This window comes from Physella acuta, unplaced genomic scaffold (genome assembly GCF_028476545.2).
Source record: "Physella acuta isolate Inbredline_101_S28 unplaced genomic scaffold, ASM2847654v3 ptg000374l, whole genome shotgun sequence".
Lineage (NCBI taxonomy): Eukaryota > Metazoa > Mollusca > Gastropoda > Physidae > Physella > Physella acuta.
This window is the reverse complement of record NW_026731893.1, coordinates 529,636-552,012: the sequence shown is the minus strand read 5'-3', so window position 1 is coordinate 552,012 and position 22,377 is coordinate 529,636. Positions and strand designations below refer to the sequence as shown.

General features: G+C 34.0%; 1 protein-coding gene across 1 annotated transcript; it reads right to left on the bottom strand.

The window, feature by feature from the left end:
* Nucleotides 1–254: 254 nt before the first annotated feature.
* On the bottom strand, nucleotides 255–17,779 carry LOC131941845 (serine-rich adhesin for platelets). Its single transcript, XM_059301408.1, has 27 exons — nucleotides 17,678–17,779; nucleotides 14,048–15,897; nucleotides 13,803–13,839; nucleotides 13,597–13,632; nucleotides 12,873–12,935; nucleotides 10,510–11,387; nucleotides 9,076–9,204; nucleotides 8,815–8,958; nucleotides 8,390–8,592; nucleotides 8,202–8,308; nucleotides 8,020–8,086; nucleotides 7,670–7,752; nucleotides 7,366–7,472; nucleotides 6,694–6,816; nucleotides 6,492–6,593; nucleotides 5,966–6,070; nucleotides 5,676–5,791; nucleotides 5,522–5,560; nucleotides 5,355–5,418; nucleotides 5,108–5,214; nucleotides 4,281–4,425; nucleotides 4,085–4,162; nucleotides 3,806–3,921; nucleotides 3,543–3,629; nucleotides 2,916–2,994; nucleotides 2,568–2,743; nucleotides 255–2,294 (listed from the first exon to the last, which is right to left on the bottom strand). The coding sequence occupies exons 2-27, from the start codon at nucleotides 15,893–15,895 to the stop codon at nucleotides 2,144–2,146; spliced, it is 5,190 nt and encodes a 1,729-aa protein (XP_059157391.1). The 5' UTR covers nucleotides 15,896–15,897; nucleotides 17,678–17,779; the 3' UTR covers nucleotides 255–2,143.
* Between the last annotated feature and the right edge of the window lie 4,598 nt (nucleotides 17,780–22,377).

The following is a 22,377-nucleotide window of genomic DNA, read 5'->3' as shown; positions in this document are numbered from 1 at the left end:
TGCTACTAGTCCATAAACTGTCAAAAATCTATCTTGCTTACAACAACAGGAGCCATTATATTTAGGAAAATATAAATGTTCTTGTACATTATTTTGTAAAAAGAAAAACGAAACTGACAATAGGTTACTATTGTTCATGCAAGGCAGTGTAACAAGACATAATGTTTAGATTTTATGTACAGTATACAAATGGTATCAATGACACTGTTTAAGCATTAGAAAATCATTCAAGTATTCTACTATAAATTTATAATGTGAACATCTGAGCAAAGCTTAAGGTAAGAAAATGGAAAGAAGAGGTGGTCATGAAGTAAAGATGTAATATTACAATAAGAATATACAATGTGAAATGAGTTGCCCAACAAAGTTACGACTTAAAAAAAAAAAAGAAAAACCATGCATGTGAATGACAAAAAATGTTTGATGTGGATCAGGGTTTAACATAAAATTATAAACTTGCTAACATAAAAATCAATGCTGCCAGGGTAATCTCTACAAGACTTCTCAGTTCCTATGGAGCTTACATTAAAAATTTTAAAACACAAACGTAAGTAAAAATTCCATTACAAGTTTAAAAGTAAGAGCTTAGCCAATTAAAAAAAATGCCACTTTTTTGTTTTGAAGATAGCAAATTCCCAAACACCAAGAAGATTTCTTTATTGGTATTGCAGTTAAAACTGCTACCACATTAACCATAGAATGCAATAGAAAACAAAAATGAACTGAGGTAGAAATTTCATTATTGAACATTTCATTACTAGCTACTAATCGGTATGTTATACTAGTTTAAAAAGTAGGCTTCATAATGTATAACAGCCACTTAATATTTAATCAACCAACCAACACATTTATATAGCTAGCACTGCTGAAATAGTATGTTAACCAGTTTTAAGAAATCTGATTAGCTTTCGGGCCTAATCGTTTCATTCTGATTTTTAACAACAATACTGGCTATAGAAACATGCTTGTATAGTAAATAGTCAAATACTAATAACTTATTGTTTTACTAATAGAAAGAAATATCACATCTATTTTAAACAAAAGCCCTAAAAATGAACCCACTGTTCTAACAGATGATGAGTGACGGAGAGAGTAAGTCAGCAAGGTGGCAAACAACATAATGCTGATGCTCATATCTCTCATGATAAAATGCTGTCAAGTTCAAGGAAGGTCCAACAAGTGGTATTTCATTAGTACAAAAAATCAATGGCATGCAAGATGAGAGTTTCTAAGGAACTAATGATTAGTCCAAGTCTAATGACTGCTATACACAAATATCTCGACAGTGTACAATCAAAGCACCTTTACAGCTGTTTAGTGTGATGAATTCAGAAAGTTTAATGGAAAGCAAGAACAAACTCTCTAAAGCATTCATTCAAAAGAAGTTTGCTGCTCAAGCTTACATTTTAAATTCTAAAATCATTCACACATTTTATATCAAAATTTTGATGGTCACATAAAAATACTAATAATTTAAAAAGACTAATTCAGTTTTAATATTAATAGCTAGTAATCAGTTTTCAAATTATTTGGCAAGTATATAATAATGGGATTTCTGTGGTTTAATTTGTGTCATAAATTGCTCTATTTTAAAATCCTTTTAAAAACCATACATCTTGCACCTGTTCAAATTTTTAGTATTTCATTGTTTATGTACAAATAATTTATATCCTACTTTACATTAAAAAAAAAAAAACCAACCTAAAATCATTGGTACCAAATACAATTTGTTGTATATATAATGTGTCATATTTAATCGTTTTTAAAACTCTGTAAACAAAAAGGGAATAAAAGCAATTCTTTGAACCAGCAATTGGAAAATGAAGTAATGATCTCAAAAATATATTGACTAAGCAGTTAAACAAAGTCTTATGTAGCACTATATCTTCAGTACCAAAGTCTGAAGCTTCCAACAATGTTATTCAACTTACAACAACAAGTACATGAACACAAACATTATCTCTGCTATCAAAATTTCAGTCTGAACAATGGTTAGTTATGTATTAGACAAGATGAATGTTTAAGTAAAAGTACACCACTGTAAGAATGTCTACTTATGAACAAGTGTATAAATCTAAATCACAGTTTGAGCTTACAAGTTAAGCTAGCCAGAAGACACCAACTAGATGCTCCAGCTGGGTCCTCACACATCCACCACTTCATCTGGGTAACGCAGTTTGTAATCTGCTAGCGTTTTCTTTATGGTCTCGCTGGAGTATTTACATTTGGCTGATTTGCATGCACATGTGAAGTGTTTCCATTTGATCATCCAGAACTTTTCACCATAATCAAACCTAAAAGAATTGGGGGAAAAAACAGTTGTCAAATACATTTATAAAATGTTATTAAAATTACATTTAACACCAAAACACTGAGAACATAGTTAACTAAAAAAGTTAAATCAAGATTGAAAGCTATTTACAGATAATTGAACTTGTAATTAAGAATTATTTATTTCAAATTTTTAAAAATTGCAACTTCACTTTAATAACACACTGCATAACCTTTCTGATTTACACATGGTACCAAATCAACAGTTTCTCTTCACATGAACCTCAAAGACTTACCCTAGTTCTTCATAAGCTTTTATTTCCCTAGAAGAAAACAGACATATCCTGGGGAAGCGCAGGTCCTGGTGTTCCACAAACACCTTCACAGGGATCAAATTGGGCTCACAAAGATGGTTGATAAAACGACTTATGTTCCCATATTTACGAGCATCTATACAGTAAGTGTCTCCGTCCTGAAAAGTCAACAATAAAATTCAAATAATTTTTTTTTCTCTCTAATTATATGGTATATAAAACAGCACATACAGAAAAACAAACTTTACCAAGTTAATATGTTCAGTTTAGTATATTAAAGGTATAAAAAAATAAATACCAATAACTGAGGTAAGAGAAAATTTGAAATACCTTATTGTCCAAATCAAATAAATATGAGTCGTCTTCTCTCCTGTCAGCTTCTGAATCAGATATCAACTCACCAATGTACCTATAACAACACATTTGTTCACATTAGATGATTTACATACCATCATGTATTAGATGAGTTTAATGAGCAATGCATTTAACTTAAGTTGGGTAACTAACAGCCATTTTTTATCTCATTTTTGTGGCTTTCACTTAAAATCAACCTACACAGACTGATTATTTTATAATTTATCTATACTCAGAACTGACTGAAATTCCTTTTCAAACTTAATTTTATTAAATTAGTCTAAAAAAACTTTGATCTGCATATATACATGGATGTGTGAGTGGTAAAAACTTTTAATTAGTTACATCAGTGTTGATTAGTTTAGTTAATGTAGCTGACACAGCTTACATGATATAAGATGTTCTCAAGTTGTTACACAGGCCCAAAATAAAATGAGTCATTATGAAACTCCCTGAATTTTTACTCTAGCACCAGCATGAGACACAAAGGACAGAAAACATCCAGTATGGCACTTTGTGATGCATGTAAATAGTCAACTAGTAACCAACAAGCACTAAGTTGACTAATCTTTTCTTTAAATTATAATTATTAAAGCATCCTACTCGCAAACAAAAGTCCCTCGGGGTATGTCCATAAGAGTTCTCACTCCCCAGCCACGACCATTTGTTCTAAACATCTGTAGTCTACACCTGTGTACAGTAAAGTAGCAAACAATTAGGGCTGTATTCATAAAAGCGCACATTACAAAAATAATTACAGAAAATGATAATAAAATGGCTAATTATTTGAATAAAAATTATAATTTAATACCAAAAAATTATGCATGAGAAAAAAAACTGCTATTTTTAAGATTAAAAATACTTACGTAATTCCATTTTGGACAACTCTGTTATTACAATTAACCCAGCATCTACAAGCCCTATTACATTCAAACACTAATGGTGGTTCCAACAGATTCACCTCTTCCAGAAAATGGCCCATCTTTAAAAACAAAATTTTAGACAATATAGAAAACTGGATATGTAATAAATATTTTAAATGAGTAAAAGCAATGACATTGAATTAAGTTAAAAATTATCAGAGAAATGTAAGCAAACTTATTTTAATGCAGTATAGAGTAATAAAAAAATAATTCCAAAGTTACCTTATCATACCAGCATTTGATGCTACTGCGACCACATACACAGTACATGGAAGAGCAATCATCTTTACATCTACAACTCTGTGAAGAAAAAAAAGAGAAAAATAGCCTAACCTTTTTACCATAAATTTTTTTTACTAGAATGTGTAAGAAAATGTCTCTAACTTGATTGTATGAGTCTGCAGAGAGCAATATTTACCTGTAGACTAGTTATAACATAGTTAATGTTGAGAGGGCTTGTCTCTACGTTTTCTGTTACATACAAGTAATCTGTTGGACATGGTTCAGAATCTTCTGAATTCACACAAGCAATTGGATTCTTCTCCCTTCCCATTGTGATATCCCTGATGAAAAAAAAACTAATTATATAAGCAAGTCTACATGATAATATGGTAGCCAAGTAAAAAATATATGACTCTATGTACAAGTATTAGCGTTTATTGAGAAATTACAATACATCGACCATCAACTTTTCAATATATTAAAAATACATAAAAAAATAATTTAGTAATGAAAGTGCTTTAATTTAGGCCTACATATAAATGTTCTCATTTTACAGAAACTTCTTTTCTTAAATTTGGTATGAATTTATCACAAAACCGTTTGAAACTAGATATTATAATTGTGTTTAAGACACACTTTCTACATATATATTGCTTTTGTGTTACTTCCGCATGGGCCACAAAGTTTTCATAGTTAACATTTAAGTTAATAGAAGATTGTTCTCAAGTTGTAACAAAGGCCCACAATAAAATGAGGCATTATGAAACTCCCTGAATATATACTCTAGCACCAGCATGAGACACAAAGGATAGAAAACATCCAGTATGGCACTTTGTGATGCATATAAATAGTCAAAACCTTTAAAACTAGCAACCATTAAGCAAAATGATGGCTCAAATAATACATTAATAATGACAGAACTACAACTCTATCTGCTCTGCAGGTTATATGACATGCCACCAACAGAACTGTAATTCAAACTATGTCAGAGCTGCAAGTTACATGGACTACAAAGAAACCAACCTTTCAACAAGCCTCTCTGGTTGTATAAGTTTTCTTGCAGCAAAGCTCCTTAACTGTTGATTAACTTTCAATGCCATCCATACTTGTCCAGCCTTGTTCACACAGCACTGTAAAAATCATGCATGGATAATTTTTAACTTCTACGGCACATTTTGTATTAGGTAATCTTAACATTTTAACCTCATACTGAAAAAATTAAACGATTTTAATTACTTTAACAACTTATAGATATCTAGATTTAGCTTACATCAACAGGTGTCTCATCCTTATTGTTTTTTGTATCAACATCAGCACCCCGTGCCAGTAATAAGCTAAGAGAAAAAATTAAGCATCAAAGTTAGTATTCATGTGCTCTACTATTAAAAAACAATTTCATAGAAACTAGTTGTAAAAAAGAAAATGGACTTGACTTACACAACTATATCATAATGGTCCTGCCTGGCAGCTATATGACTGTAACAAGAATCAGACTAGTTATAAAATCTTAGAATATAAGACAAACACCTATAATGTTAACAAAGTAAAACAATGGTATTTGGATTTCAATTCATAATTGTGGAGTACTTACAGAGGTCTATCTCCATGCTCATTGATAGCATCAATCTCACAGCCCATATCTATAAACATCTCAGCTATTTCTAAACTTCCAGAAAAAGCTGCCCAATGAAGTCCAGTATTTTCTTCCTGTACATTCAAAGAATCAACAATCTAAATAGCCTACAACATAACGTATGAAATAATGTAAAAATTAGAACATTCTTGATTGGAATGCCTTACTCAAAAATGTTTCACTTATTGGTACGCTAAACAGTGTTCAAGGATTAATTTTAAGTGGCATTGAAATTATTTCAAACATACATTATCTTTTTTATTAGGGTCTCCCCCTTGTTTCAATAGATATCTGACAATGTCAGCCAATTGCGATTCAGTTGCCCAAATGATAGGTGTCCATCCTCCGTCATCCTGAAAAAAATTATTTTTAATATCAGCAAAACCCAAATTTGACCTCTGTAAGAATGACTATCAAGCTAACTGTATTATGATTTAAAGTAAAATAATGATAAAAAAGAAAACCACTAGTTAAACATAGAAAATTATATCTAAGAGCGTTCAAGTATTATGAAGGTAGGTAATAAACAAGTCATGATGAAACAAAAGAAGTTTGATGCAAAAAAATATCCAGTGTAGTTACCTCCCCTAAATTTACTTCTAGATGAAGGACATTTGAATGTTAACAGTAAATGTGATTAAATCAATTTTTAAAGTTATTTAAAAAAAAAATTTAAAAAAAAAAAAATTGCATACGACTCTTGCATCAAAATTGCTAATTACCCATTGTTAATATATTTTTGCTCATTTAATAGTTAATTATACAAACATGTACCTGTATATTAATATCCAGTTTATCTGCTTCTAAAATGTGTTGGATAATATCAATATAGCCTGCCTTTGCTGCATAGTGTAGACTTGTCATACCATCTTCTCCCTAACAATCAGAACAGAGAATAAAATGTTATACCAACTTATTATGGCAAAATTCAAACATTCTAGAAACATTATTAAGATTAAACAGTGTAATAACTCACCCTATCTTCAACTTTAGCTCCAGCTTTTATAAGAAACTGAACAACATTAAGATTTCCATTTTCAGCTGCACACATCATAGGCGTTCGTAAAGTTCTATCTTGGGCATGGATCTCAGCACCATACTAGACATAAAAATTATTTTTCAATGGAAAACATTAGGGGTGTTAATTTATAGTAGTGTTTATGTGCCTCTGGTGCTTTTATTAGAAAAAGTTCACTGAACAATATTACCTTTGCCTAACAAAATGTGTATAATCAACCACTACTTAATGCTAGTCATTAACATAAAAAATAGTTTGGCCAACGTAAAGTCATAAATGTTTTCAGAGGGTAAAAACAGTCACAATGTATGATGTATTATGGAACTCCCTGAATTTATACTCTAGCACCAGCATGAGACACAAAGGACAGAAAAATCCAATATGGCACTTTGTGATGCATACCTATAGTCAACAACCTTTAATGATGCAGGGACAGTCTAACAATTGGTGTTAAGAAATAAGAGTGAAAATATTTTTTAAAAAAAACCAACAACGTTCTCCTAATTAAAAAAAAATAGTTCATGTATTCAAATTAATATATTAAAGAAGGTTAAACAGTTTTAAATATTAAGTTACAACTCACTCATCCATACTTTCAACTGTTATATAATTAGTTAAAAAAGTAATCACCTGTTCAAGAATAAACACTGTAGCAAGACTTCCAGAGATTGCTGCGGCATGCATTGCTGTCTGATCATCATGATCTTCATAACGCTTATTGGGATCCACACCATCCACTGCAATATTTAAAGTCTTTTTTTATAAGTGTGAACATGGTTCATTCTAAGGTTAAACACGTACAGCTTAATCACTGAAAGACTGAGCTTTGAATTATTGCACAATTTTATCTTTTCAAAAATATTATTATAAATTTTTCAAATTTTGTACACAAGAAAGTTAAATATAATTTAGCTATAGTTAAAAAAAAACTTACTCAATAAATAGAAAACTTTTTCCAAATCTCCTTCCATTGCTGGGGTGTACAAGTCTTTAGGTAAAGTTCTGTATTTTTTAGGCCTGTAATGAAAACGTACAAAAATGCTTTTTGACTTAAAACAATTTTTACTATGTAGATTAAAGTTGAAAATATTTGATGTGAACAATTCAATTATTTCGCAAATATATATACACAAGTGACACAGAAAAATTACTTAACTATGTGAGCCCAGTTCAGGTACATTAAAAATATGTAGTTTAATAGTTTAGAAGAAAATATTTTCCTTACATAATTCTACACTAATTTTAGAGTTTAAAAACAATGTGTTTCATAAAAGAAAAAAGTACCTGTCTTCTGCAGTGCAACGACAAAGTTTGGAAAGAGCTTGATGGTCAGGTCCCAATGGTAAAGATCCTGTAAGGATAATGTTAAATTTTTGTAATTGTTTGATTTTTAAATGCAGATATAAACCAGCTGTGGTTCAAAATAATTAAATGTACTAGCCATAAATATACAAAAACTAACTTACCGATGTTGATTACTTTATTGTTTGAAAGAGAAATTGTCTCCTTAGGCTGTTCATTAGTAGACTTACTCTTCACAAAATTTCTAAAACCAAGTCTAGCAGTCTTTCGTCTAGAGAAAAAAAACATTATATAATAAACCTAACAATTATTTTATTAAACTGAATAAAAAATATCTCCATAACCTACTTACTCTGTATCCCTCTTGGTCACTCTCTGTGGTATGACCTTCCCTTCCTCTGGTTTCTGATCATTCAGCTTTAGTTCCACCTCACACTGAGTTGTCTCTTCCCCACAGTGGGGGCAGTAATATTTACCACTTCTATAAAACATGCACTGTTTGTGAAAATTGTGAACTGATGATTTGCCTTCCTTCCTGCATTGTTGAAATTTACCCTAAAATAAGAATTAAATAAAATCAATGGCACTCCTATAATTTGATTGATAAAATAGTATTATCTGTATCTTTAAAAAAATAATGTTTATTTGTTCTCATGAAAGACAATAGTATAAAAGTTAAGAGGTAATATTTAGGTTATGAAAACCCAAGGATGAATAAAGTTGCTGCAAGATTGTTTAATAACTGATGTTTAAAAAAAAAATGTCAAAGAAGTTTACCTGTGAACAGAAGTGTCCACAGCCTGGACAGCACTGATGGAGCTTAAGTCGCCTGCGATGTACCTCACACACTGCCATGAATGGAATCTTGACACCAGGTCTCACTAGCTGAGTATTGGTTACTTTATTGCAGCACCCTAAAACCTGACACAAACAATAACAAGACATAAAATATAATCAAAATACAAAGTAAACTAAAGATTCAATATCCACTAGCTTGAATGATATAATTTTACTTAAAATATTAAAAGTAAAACATACCTTATTATCAACTGTGTCTAATGCTTGACAGTATGTGACACCAGAGAAAAGTTTATTAAACGAAGCCCCATTTATTTTACAGCAACATAAAGGAATGACTTCACTGTCTTCAACCTGACCAGCTACTGGCTGTATTTCAAAAGAAATTTTTTTAAAAATATTTTTATCCCTCAGCATCCACAATAATTTAACAAAAAACACTTGTAAGTATTAGTGTTGTGTGTAATAAATCCGACATGAACCAGGAAAATAATCTGTGTACATACATTTTGAAAATGAGAAAGAAATTACAGCTGTTTTGTTTATAAATGAGGAATTAGTTATTATTTAACATTAGATCACTACTAGGCATGCTGCCCAGCTTCGCTTAGGCTTTCGAAAACATTGAGAATTTGAATGCTTAATTAATTCGCCCGAGGGTCGGTCTACGACCTCAAGAGTTATGAAGAGGTTCCTCCGTGGACATTTTTTTTCGATTTATAGCTCATATAAGGTACCGGTCAGTCGAGGTCAGTTTTGACCCCTTCATCGTAGACTTTTCGGCCAACCGGCCCCCGTGCTCTGTCGCCCCAAGGCAAGATCATGCCAAATTTGAAGCGCCTGCGGCGCCGGGAAGTGCCATATCTGACACCCAACAATCTAGATCTAGATCTAGAATCCTAATTGAATTTTTTTTTTTAAGTTTAGTCCGAGCAAAATTTTAAAAAAAATACATTAACCAAGTTGACTTGGTGGGTCTCGAACCCGCACCACCTGCGTGGTTTATAGTACACTCACATCTCCGCTATTTAGGCACCTTATAAAATACAGAGAATGAAAAACGTATTTTAAAATCTTAACTTACGCGAATATGCCTATTCTATCAAATTAATTTTTTTTATCCCAAATTAGCCAGTTCCAAACAAAGATTTTGTATAAATAAATGTTATGAGTTTAGGCCGGAAAAATTGTATTGTATACATTTCATAGTGTACGTAGATCTAAATCAAATTTGAATGAAATAGTTCATTTCTTTTTTATTCTAAACACGGCAGATGACGTCATTAGTAAGCAATAGTGTCGTCACAGTTTTATGCGTTCTTTTACACATCTATTAATGCTTTTCCGGTTGCATAAATAATACTGTTTCTCTATATTCGAATACGCCTTGATTTTTTATTTTTCTTCTTGAAATAAAATTGTGGTTATACATTTAAAACATCTAACATATTATTTTCAACAAAAGTCCGTATAAAGTTCTCCATATATCGCTGCCGTTTCTGACGTGATGTCCGGCGAAAATTTTTTGCGGACAGAGAGAGAGAGAGAGAGAGAGAGATGTGCGAACGTGGCCCATTATAGTATTAGATTACAATAAGGAATATAAAATGCTTAAAATTATACTGATATATTAATTGAAGCTAGTACTGTGAAAAGTAGAGAAGGAATACCAACCCGGCTTAGAGATGCTGCAACCACCACTTCTGATGAGCTGTCTGTTTCTGGTGTCTTTGGCGGGGTTAAGCAGGAAACACCGTTTGGCAGGTTGGATGGATGCGATTTAATTAAAGAGTAACTGGTCTTGGACCCAGCAACAGCTGAAGCAGGCTTGAGCATGGAGTTACCCACACTTGAAGAGGAAGGAGTCAGTGTTAAAGGCTGTGCTGATATGGGGACTAGGCTGGCTCCAGATGTGGTTACCATCTGAAACAGCATGGGCGATGTTGCCAGCTGTGTGGCACTAGCTGAGGAGACCCTGGCTAAAGTGTATGGTTTCCCAACCAGGAGAGCTCTCAGTGAGTCTGAGCTAGTATGACTAGGGGATAAAGATGTTTTGGCAGATTTCCCAGATGGTGATGATGGCACTGAGCCACCTCTAGCAGTCTTATGTGTGGCATGCACTTGTTTTGGAGAATTGACACTCATCTGACCAGGTGAAAAAGAAACAGGGATAGCTGTTACGGCTGGAACAGGTGCAAAAAATGTCATCGCCTGTTGGGTTCCCTGAGGGAGTGAGGCCAAGGGCACTGCCACACCTGGAGGTAGGTTAGCTATACTGATTGCCTTTGCCCCCATTGGTAGCGTGGAGATGAGTGGAATAGTATTGAGCAAATTGCTGGCTGGGGGTTGAACACTTTTGGATGACATGGCAGGTGCCTGGCGAGGAAGTAATGACCGCAAGCCAGGTGCCACTGAGTGCTGAGCGACCACCATGACTACTGGGGACTGTGAAGTGGAGCTAACATTCTTATTCTTTGTATGCTGAGATGGCTTGTGAGGTGATGGGCTTGATGCTTGTGAAACTTCATCTAGAGATTCCCGTTTCCTCTTTCCTGAAACGGATAAATTTTTCCTTATTTTAAATTGATAATTTTTTTTTAAACTTTTCTTTTAGGAAAGCTCTTAAAACTTTAAATAATGAAATTATTTCATTCAATAGCTAATCAGAAGAAAATAAGAATTCTAAAAAGAAATAAATTTTGAAAAAATAACAATACATAATTACAGTTGTGATAACTTCTGCATAGGTTTTTGCATTGTGTTATGTTACTATCAAGAATATTATTTATAGAGGCTACTATTAGCCTGAAGATGAGCATAAAAAGTAATTCAAATGAAAAAGATCAAGTTATAACTTGTCACAATTATTTTAATATGGAAAAAAAATTCTACTGCATGTATTGAACACATGCATAAGTGTTGACACTTTTCATGTTCTAGAAGTTGAAGAAATATGTTATAAACAATTATAATACTTCATGCGGTATGTGTGAAATTTATACTGGCAAAACTATATGCAAAAAAAAAAGAAAATTAAGCAAATGAGTATGGCAATATACAATATGTGAAAAATGTGAGTAAATAAGTATATGGATAGATACATAGAAAACAAGCAGTAATCCACTAGTGATATCAAGCAGACGCATTAGCATAAATTAAAAGTTGAATGTTTTTAACTCCAGTTTACCAAAAACACCAGTAACTGATGTTCATTCATGTAGGATCACAAGTCAAATAAAAATAAGTAAAATAAATGTTCACATCTATGCAATACATAATAGAACTTGTCATGTAAGAAAAAAGTAAAATTTAAAGCCATCTCATTCAGAATTAACTTTTAAAATTAAGGGCATTCAGATAACATAGTAAATTAAATTAGTTTTGTTTCTATATAGTAATGATTATGTCAAAATTAGATCATACTAAAACTGGATTGTCAAGCCTTTATTCTTAGACAAACTTTGATGATTGAAATTGAGAGCTCAGATATAAAATGAACTGTATCAAATTACCAGGCTGTTTTGAAAAACATTACTGTACAGAGAAACTTTTCTGTAAAATGCTTTTCTGTCCATGCTTACAACTGTGTCCATTTAACTAGTTATTTCCTTATTCCTAACACTCAAAAAACTAAACCTTAAATTTAACACTATGTTGTGTTTAAAGCTAAGACAACAGTATCAAAAGTGAGTGTGTAATTAATGCAAATGCAACAATTCATATACAGCTGTTTGTGGACCATAACTACTATTTAATGCAAAAATATTAAAGGCAGTTATATAAATTTATACAAAACCAAACTGACATCAAATATATGAAAAAACCTGATTTAGCTACCATATTAAAAAGCTCAGTGTTACTAGTTAGTTCCGTAACTACTAACAAGCCTGGAAATTTAGTAAATTATGTTTACATTTTTAAGGTATTACAACTGAAATATAAGATGTTTATTTATGTTGCAGTTCCTTCAGTGATCTAGCAAGAGTATTAGCATGCCAGAAGTTTAGCCTGAGTATATAAGTAGTTCAGATTATTACCTTCAACTAATGAATTTTTCTTTGCATCACTGTCATCTGAATCAGACAGACAAATAACTTCCTCTACAACAAACAAAAACAAAATGCCTTTTGTGTAACTAACTTAGAATATAGGTAATACTTGAATAATAAGTAAGAGATCTATTGCAACTGCTTCAACAAATCACCGACAGGAATTACATTGATAAAGGAAACTACATTCCACAAAGTTCTATTATTATTTTTAACAACTTATATTTAAAAAGCAGTTTGTGAGGATGATTTAAAATTGAAATATTATATTGTGATGTGTGAGATATTTTAAATATATTAATTAATAACAATCAAAGCTCCACAACACAGAAAAACAATTTAAGATCATGGAAAATAATTTACCCTTCAAGAAATTAAGGTGCTTTTTTTTTTTAAAACCACTATCATGCATACAGAGAACTTGATAAAACACATTTAACTTTGAAAACATAAAAAGCTAAATTTTGATAAAGCAATGTAGAATGATGTAACTTTTTTTTAAAAACTTCAGTTAAAGCTAAGGGATTACTTATCATAATGTGTGGACAAATTGCTCCAAGTCTTATAAACAGAATCATATCACTCAGCCAAACAACAATATTCAATGGGAAATTGTGATATGATGGGAAACATACAACACAATATAAAAATAACCCGAGCCCTAGTGTAGCCAGTTGTTTTTATCCCAAAATTAAATAGAATAAGATTGTACCTCTGCGTTTCCTTGGCGTTCCTTTTCTTTTTAAACCTAAAAGTATTTTTAAAAATGTTTAATAATGAGGCAAAATTCACAATAAATCTTAAGCTATAAAAAAGTAAATACTTAAAAAAAAAAAAGTATAAATGAGCAATTGTTAAGAGCAGAAAACAATAAAATGTATGCTATACTAAACAAAGAAAAGCAATAATGGTACATACCTTCTACAACAGGTTTATTGTGGGGTGGAGAAACAAGCTGGGAAATAGATTGGAATGTTGTATTAGCAGCATAATGATAACAGATAATGGTCAAAATGTTATCAATTGAACAACTCAAGCAATTTCAAATTACAAGTATATAATTCAATTTTATAATTAATAAAGAATGACATGCTTAGAGGTGATAAGTAAGAACATTCATTTATTAGAGTTCCTCTAAGAATAACAACTATAAAAATACTTACAATAGTCGTTGTGGTCGTAGTCGAATTAGAAGTCACACTAAGAGTTGTAAGCGTTGTTGAAGCTGCCTTTTTTTCTTCTGATTCTGCTTTTTGTCTGCTTCTTTCATGAAGCATTTCTAAGACAGTTCTTATTTTGTTGCTTTTCCCAGATGTGGGCTTTGAAGATGTGGATGAAGACAATGATGATGGTGAAATTGAAGATTTAGGCTTTTTGGTAAAACCTAAATAGGCATTTTTGGTTAGAATATCTAGAGCTGATTCAGGTTTCTTTGGTAGAGAAGAGCTCTCATTATCCTGAAAGCTAGCTTCTTTATTTACATCAGTGTCTGGAAAATCTCCATCAGATAGAGAAAAACTGTCTGCTGAGGAGCCTACGCTCTCCATCTCATCTGATTTCAACTTTCTAGGCTTTTTCTTACACCCTGGGAAGTCGTACGTTTTCTTTCTCCTCTTCTTTTTTAAACCTGCAATGTTTTTTAAGGCACTGTTTTCTGAACTGCAGTCCAGTGGCGTAGTGTCTGTGGATGTGTAGTTTGTTTTGGAGCTCTCTGTGCTTTTCAGTTTGGAACTCTCTAGATCCCGAGCAGGATTGAAATCTAAGGCCTTTTCTACTTCTGACAATGTCATTGTAATGTTTTTGATAGGGTGTAGGTTTATTTTTAAGGGAACAGACTCGGGTTTGCCTGACTTTCTAGCGGTGACCTTTGGTTTTTTAACCTGAGGAGCTCCAGCTGTCCCATTCACTGCTTTAGAATCAGACAGTTGTATAACTTTACCTTCTCTTTCTTTGACGTCAGGACAGTTTTCTTGTATCACAGCATCAGTTGTTCCAAGCACTTCTTTACCACTCACATCCTCTTTTACTGATGTTTCAGAATTTGATACAAGTGTATCAGTAGATTTAACATCAGACACAGCCACAGATGAAGTTCCCATATTTTCAACACTGCTTTGGTTTATGTTTTCCAAAATCTTACTTTTAACAATATTGTTATCAAGCACAAGAACATCTTTGTCTGTTTCAGCGTTGGGGGAAAATTCAAACTTTTCTTTATCACTACTGCAGCCACTTTTCGATAGTTCTAAAGGCTCAATTAAATCATCAAGTTCCAATTCAATATTTTCCAAAGATTCATCATTTTCTGAATCTTCATCTTCAGTAATGTCCTCAAACATTGGAGTTGGAATGATTTCAGGTTTATCTGCAGTTTCATGTTTCTCCGTAGAAGTTTCAACAATTTTATTACTAGCTGTCAATAAATTGTTTGTGTCCTCTGTGTTTTTGTCTTTTGTTTCATTTATTGGACTAACTTTGCCATCTAACACAGGTGCCTCAGTTTGTCTTAGTTCTTTAGTAGAATCTACTTTGACAACAGGTGCATCCCCTGAACAATCCATTGCATTTTTTGAAGATGATTCTGTGGTAGGTACATTCTGAGTAGCATTTGTTAAATCAGTATTAGTTAACTCTTTATTGTTCAGTTTCTCTACAGACGATTCCTCATTTTTGTTTTCTGTAATAAAGCTGGTCCCCTCTATAGGCAGTTTTGCTACAATTTCACTATTTTCGATATTTTCTTCTTTGGATACAGGCTTCTCTTTACATTTCTGAAGACCATTTTCAGCTAAGTCTACAGTGTCACTACTTGAAGCTGGTGAAATGGGACTCAGCTGGGGCGGTGAGTTCTCTTTGGATACGGCACAGTCCTGGTCAGCAGGTTTTGATTCTTCCTCTTCTGAGTCTTTACCATTGTAACAAGGTTTACCTTCTAGTAGTGGCAAATCTTTTGTATCATTTACCTGACCCTTTAACTTCATCACCAAACCATCTGGCTGGGATGACTCCATACCTGAAAAAATAGTTATGTACCAGTAATACTAACAGTTCCAAACTATAAAAATTTAGAAAAAATACTATAAATCATTTTTAAAAGGGTGGTTTAATGGTCAATTACTTTGAATTTGAATCAATAGTATTTTAAAGCATGGGTACAAAATACATTTGCTTTGGGCATAGTTCTGTGCTGTTAATCTTTTAAACAGAAATTTTTAAAAATTAAATAGGGTTTTTAAAAAAAACAGAAATTTTTAAAAATTAAATAGGGTTTTTTAATACTTTTATCTATATATTTAAGCACAGAGATTTATTAGGCTACATTTTTATTTTAGATTTACAGTCTACATACTCTATTTACTAGATCTAGATTTTGTTTGAATTTAGAAATAATTCCTGTTAGTTTTATATCCAGATAAAGTTAGATCCTAGATCGTGAATCGGGGTATTGATATTATCGATTTCTAACTATAGACTATTCAGCTAACAGGTGTTAGTAGTATTGTATTTTTAATGTCAGAAATTATGGTTAGAGCTATCGTAGGACTTGGCAGTCTAAAGCACAGGTTCCCAAACTTATTTTAGGAGATGACACCTCTTTTATATTACTTAAGTTACCGTGACAGCCCCCCCCCCCCCCATTGAAAAAAGAATTTTTTTTAGCAAAGGAAAAAACAATGAAAATTAAGGCTTTAGAATTGTTTTATTGTTTAACCTCGTCATTCTTAACATTTCATTTATTTAGTTGTTTTTTTTCTATGGAAGAAGAGTTTTTTTTCTTCAGATTTTCATTTATTTTACTTGCAGTTGTTGTACAGTTTTTTCCAGCATGACAACACCCCCCCACCCCCCTTTAAAGAAAAACATCTTATTTTTTCAAGTGCAGTTTAGAAAAGTAGAACTCGTGACCAGAATCCAAGCTTTTGTGCTGTATTCTTTAAATAGAATGGGACAGTGGTTGGATGATAAAGGGTATGATTGCTAACATGAAAGTTATCTGCCCCATGAACTGCCACGAGAAACAATGCTGTGCTGTCTAGCTGAGAAAACTTTCAGTTAGGTAAAGTCTCTGATGTTGACAACAAGTTGTATGGCAACGAAAGAAGTAGAATAATTTTCAGTCTATTAGATCTATAAATTGAAGTCTAAATTACATGTCTTTACGCAGCAATTGTGTTTGTAATAATAATATATTGTATTATATAATTAAAAATAAATTTAATAAAGGCAGGGTTCATTGAGTCATGACTGAGTTATACACAGTTTGGGAACCTGTGGTCTGAAGTCTAGAGATTTAGACTGCTAGAGTCAAGATCTCTATATTTAGAATCTAGATTCTTGCTAATCTAGATCTAGGTCTTAGAAGACTTTACTTTATTGCAATCATTAGGTCTCATTAGGTGAGCGATTTGAGTAGCGCAGAGTCTACCTCGATCAATGATTGCCAGGTGTGTAAAATTAATTTGACAGCGCGAATGATTTTCTTAGCCCATTAACACGAAGTTAGAGATGTGACAGTAGTATAACTTAAAAAATGTAGAAATCTAGACCCCGAGTTAAATTTTTAAGGGAGTAAATAATTCTTGACTATGGTTTTGATTTATTCTTTCCGGAAATTAACCATCAACCGGTGGCAGTGCCTCGAAATGGGCAATATTCCTCCGTTTTCATTCGCCAGCTTTTTGACGTCCTTGTTGGTATCCAATTTAATGACCGAATGCTCAAAATATGTGCAAAAACATGCATAGATACGCCCATAAAAATATTTTAAAGTAGCCAAAGAATTCAAAACATACCGAATTACGAGCATTAAGCGCGAAGCTTGTCTAATATCAGCCAAACACTCACGCTTCAGATGGCTCAAAAGACCATGGACGCCGCCATCTAAGAGGGACAATTGTATTGCGCATGCGTCCAGCGACCCAGTTTTTATCCCAGTTCCTTCGTCTATAAATGAATTACATAGATCTAGATCTAGACTAGATTCTCTGTCTCAGCCATGCATTCATTGTCTGACCCTTGGAATCAAACTGTTTTCTTAAAATCGGGAATAATATAATTGACTTATAGATAAAACATTAAGAAAGAGCGTTTTATTCACATTGTCATGGAATCGTTTGCATGTCCAATAGACGTTTTAGAAATTCACTATATTAAATGCAATCACTTGTGCGTGGATTAAGGATTGCTGTGTATTCCCCCCCTCCCCCCATTTTTTTTCTATCGTTTTGATAATCAAGTAATGGGGTCTATACATAATTACTGAATAGGCGTTGAATAAATAATAACCAGCTCGCGGTAAGCACAATAATAGCAAGTCTTTTACATCTACCATTAGACATGAAATACAACTAAAATGCGGTCAAGGTTTCTCTAACGGGACCCCCCCCCCCCCGATATACACACTTAGACATTCATACACACATCCTCCTATGGATCCATTGTTGAGTGTTGGAAAATGTATTTTGATTTTTATCAAATTAACTGGTTAACGGTTGCAAAGTTCCATAATCAAAACTTAGAAAATGTCGACATATCTATGGAACAATCTAAGCTTCTAATCAGACTTGAGCCAAACCAGGTTTTGACCTACATATGAACTCAAAAGCTTCTGGTTTAGCAATGACGCTCTCTACTGTATTATGATCATTATTATATGCAGTGACTGACAATCAACATCTGTCATTATTTGTTAGGCAGTGTTGGATTGGGCCACCGGGACAAATCCCGGTAGGCCCAAAGAACCAGTACTAATATGTCGAATAGATGCTTTGATATATTTTTGAAAATTATTTGCGCAAATTATCCCCCCCCCCGTGCCACTTTGACATAGCAAATCTACCACTGTTTAATGATGGCTGGATGTGTCTTCTGCCAAATCTTGAACTCTTCCTTGTGTATGGTAAATTTGGATCTGGGTTGGGAATCCTAGGCAAAGTTCATAGGCTAGGCTAGGTGTTTGTTGCGAGTCAAGCTTTTATTGATCTATTTAATGTAGGCCTAAATCAGGTCTAAAATCATCACGGACCCGTTTGCACTAATCTTCCTGAGTCAATGTAGACTAGCGTAAACATGGTTTATTTCTTACGTTTATATAGAACAGTCATCAGTTACAAATATTAATCGGATTATCTGCCCGGCTTAACGCCCAGCCGTTAGTTAGTGTCTGTTGTCTTGTTTTAGATAGTGATCCGAGATGGTTTTGTCAGAACCAACATCGTACACACACAAAAACCCAGCTTAGAACTTCTGCCTCAGCAAATTCAAAATGGAGGGAAATGGTGGAGACCCTATGTTCCTTAAGGAGCAAAGAGGACTAGATCTAGATCTAAATCAAGTCAAATTAATCAGACGGCGTTCATCCTGTGTTTCTTCCAGACTTTTTTCTCCGGGGGGGGGGGGGGGTCGGACACTAGTAAAAGTGTACGTTTACTATATAAATTTCATCTAGTTCAGGGGGGGGGGGGTAGACTTTCTTCGCCCCCCCCCCCCCCCCCCCCCCCGAAGAGATGCCTGGAAGAAACTCTGCTTTCATATTACCAACTCTGTGCTGTCTATTCTAAGTTTCAATGAAACAGCCCTAATGGGACAATGTTACCAGGCTACCAAAACGAAGTTCAGTTTAACAAAATTCCAGGCAATAATACACTATCTATTCCAAATAGGTGTTGGCCTACATTTTTTTGCACGCTTTTACTTTTAACTGTCAATCGTTAATGGTGGGGTTTTTTTTTTTCAATTTATCGTTATTTGGAGTCCGTGTTTCTTCCAGACTTTTTCTCCGGGGGGGGGGGGGGGGGGGGCGGACACTAGTAAAAGTATATTTTTACTATATAAATTCCATTTCGTTCGGGGGGAGGGGTAGACTTTCTTCGGGGGCGGAGCCCCCCCCCCCCCCTCGAAGAGATGCCTGGAAGAAACTCTGTTCGGAGTCAATATGTTCAGATATGATGCGGACTCGATTAGACTTATGACGGCTACGTTTGCAGCTATTTCAAATGTAGATGACTAAGACTTCTCTATGCGTGTAGATCTAGATCTAGTATGTTACATACCAGCAGCGGTGGTCGGGTAGAGGTTTGTGGTGTCTAAGAATGTGAAAGTGGGTGGGGTAGAATGAAGTTCTCACGCAAATTTGACGTCGTTACCATTTCTTTGTGTAAATTTTTCAGCAGCACCAAACGCCTGAAAGCTCAGCTATGTAGTTCTGCACTCTAAAGATTAATTGTGTGGTTAGATAGCGCGGACATTTGACGCGAAATGATTCTAAAGATTAATATTTTTGTTAGGTAGCACGGGGTCTTTGACGCTAAGTGTCAGGCCCTCTAAAGATTAATGGTGTGGTCAGTGGCGTAGCGAGGTCGGGTGTCACCCGGTGCGGCACTTAATGGTGTCACCCGACCCTTTCCGGGGACAAACTTTCAATTTTCGATTTGCACCCCCCCCCCTTAAACTTTCGATTTGCACCTCTTGTCACCCGGTGCGGTCAGCCCCCCCCCCCCCCCCCCCCCCATGGTCATTAGCCTCAAAATGCTATGTCTTCTAAAGATTAAAATGTTGTTGTTAGGTATTTACGCATTGCTAGGCCCTCAAAGGATTATTGCTGAAGCTAAGTAGCACGGGCATTAGATGTAGGCCTATCTTGTGTTTGGTCCTCTAAAACTTAATGTTATGGCTAAGCAAGGGCATTTGACGCGAAGTGCTAGGCACTCAAGAGGTTAACACTGTAGCTTTCATCACAGCAGAACTACATTATTAAAATCTAAGAACTCGGCTGTTTGCTTAACAGGAAACCGATTTCAAACCAAAAAAAAAGAAAAAAAAAAGAGCACATTTACTGACCCAATTTGGGCCTAGTTCTTGAGTGATAGACAGCCAGTTTGCCTGCTTTATCCACATCTGTGCGGCGTCTAAACGGTCAATGACAAAACGGCCCCGACATAAGAGTTCCGTCAAATCGACCCCGTCAAAAGGACCAGCGACAAATGGACCCCGTGATATAGGCTCTCGAAAAGGGGCTCCAGTCAATAAGACTGCCGACAAATAAGCTCCCGTAATTTAGTCTCCCGACATATAAACTCCCTTCCATTTGGCTCTCGACAAAAACGGCTCCCGTTGTTACAACTCCCGCCAAATAGGCTCCCGTCATTTTGTCTCCTGACAAAACAGCCCCGTCTTTATGACTCACGACATATAGGCCCATGTCATTTTGGCTAGGGGAGGTAGGACTAAATGGTTACATTTAAGCCAATAGTGGTCATTCGATTCATTTGTCGGGAAATAATATGACGGGAGCCCATTTGACTAGAGCCAATATGTCGGGGCCGTTTTGACGGGGGCTATCTTGACTGGGTCGTTTAGTCGAGGGTTGATTTGACGGGGTCATATTGACGGTGCATCATCCGAATCATTTGGTCTTCAGCTCTTTGGTAGGGAACCTTTTTGACGGCGCTCACCCACTTAATGCGGGCTCTAATGACGGAGAAAATTGTCAAGATTTTGTGAGTGGATATTTGACCAGATCCTTTTGACCAAAAGCAGTATTGTCGAGAGTCGTTTAAATGGGGCCGAATGTCATGGGCCAATTTTGACATAGCTAGTTTTTTTTTTTTTTTTTTTTTTTTTTTTTTTTGTAAATTCAAGTTTTAAAAAGAAAAAACACTATTTTTTTTTAACATTTAGGAATAGTTTAAAGAAGTGAAACTATTGATACTCTAGGGAGCAGGCAACGACGTGGAATGACGCTTATAAAATAAACCTTAATTTACATTCTTGAAGTTTACTTTTCAGTAATGGTTTAATATAATTGAAGTTGTACGAATAGTTAAGAAGTAAGTGGTGTCAAAACGTCAGTAAACATGCTTATGTTGTTGGTTTTTTTTTTTAATATTTAAGAATAAAGAACCCATGAAGTTGATTTCTCCAATAAAATCTAATTTCTCCAATAAAATATATCTCGACAATGAGTGTGTTATTTGTCTCCCTTATTTTAAGGACATGGGTTGTCTCCCTTTTACATAAAAATTAATCATCATCATCGTCTTCTCCCGTTTGTGCCCAAGACACATACGGGCAGATGAAGTAGAGTTCATCTGTTTCAGTGACCTCGGTATGTGAAGGGATAGTGTAGTCAGCACTATGCCTAGCCGCCTTTGCTCTTGCTTGCATAAATATATTTTTTGTTCTAATTGCCCCGTTAAATAATTTATATTCAAGAAAAAAAAAAGAAGTGGAAATTTATTTTTACAAGGTCACAGATGAAACAGAAGAAAATTATAGTGACTAGATTAATTAGCAAATCTGTAAGCATGAACATATGATTAAATAGATTTCAAATACAAAAATCTACTATTTTATACATAACTCTAGTTTCAAATAAATGACAATACATTGTTGTTATGTATACATGTTATGATAAAAGAATAAACATAATTGAACAAAAAAATTGAAATCTTGTCTTTAAATATTAATTTGTTATTAATAACTATGTACATTT

Excerpts from the sequence above, each read along its gene's own strand:
- LOC131941845 (XM_059301408.1), bottom strand. The coding sequence starts at position 15,895 with ATGGAGTCATCCCAGCCAGATGGTTTGGTGATGAAGTTAAAGGGTCAG. Across the intron at positions 8,959-9,075 it reads TAGACACAGTTGATAATAAG|GTTTTAGGGTGCTGCAATAA; the intron begins GTATGTTTTACT and ends TGTTTGTGTCAG. Across the intron at positions 5,419-5,521 it reads GACCATTATGATATAGTTGT|CTTATTACTGGCACGGGGTG; the intron begins GTAAGTCAAGTC and ends TTTTTCTCTTAG.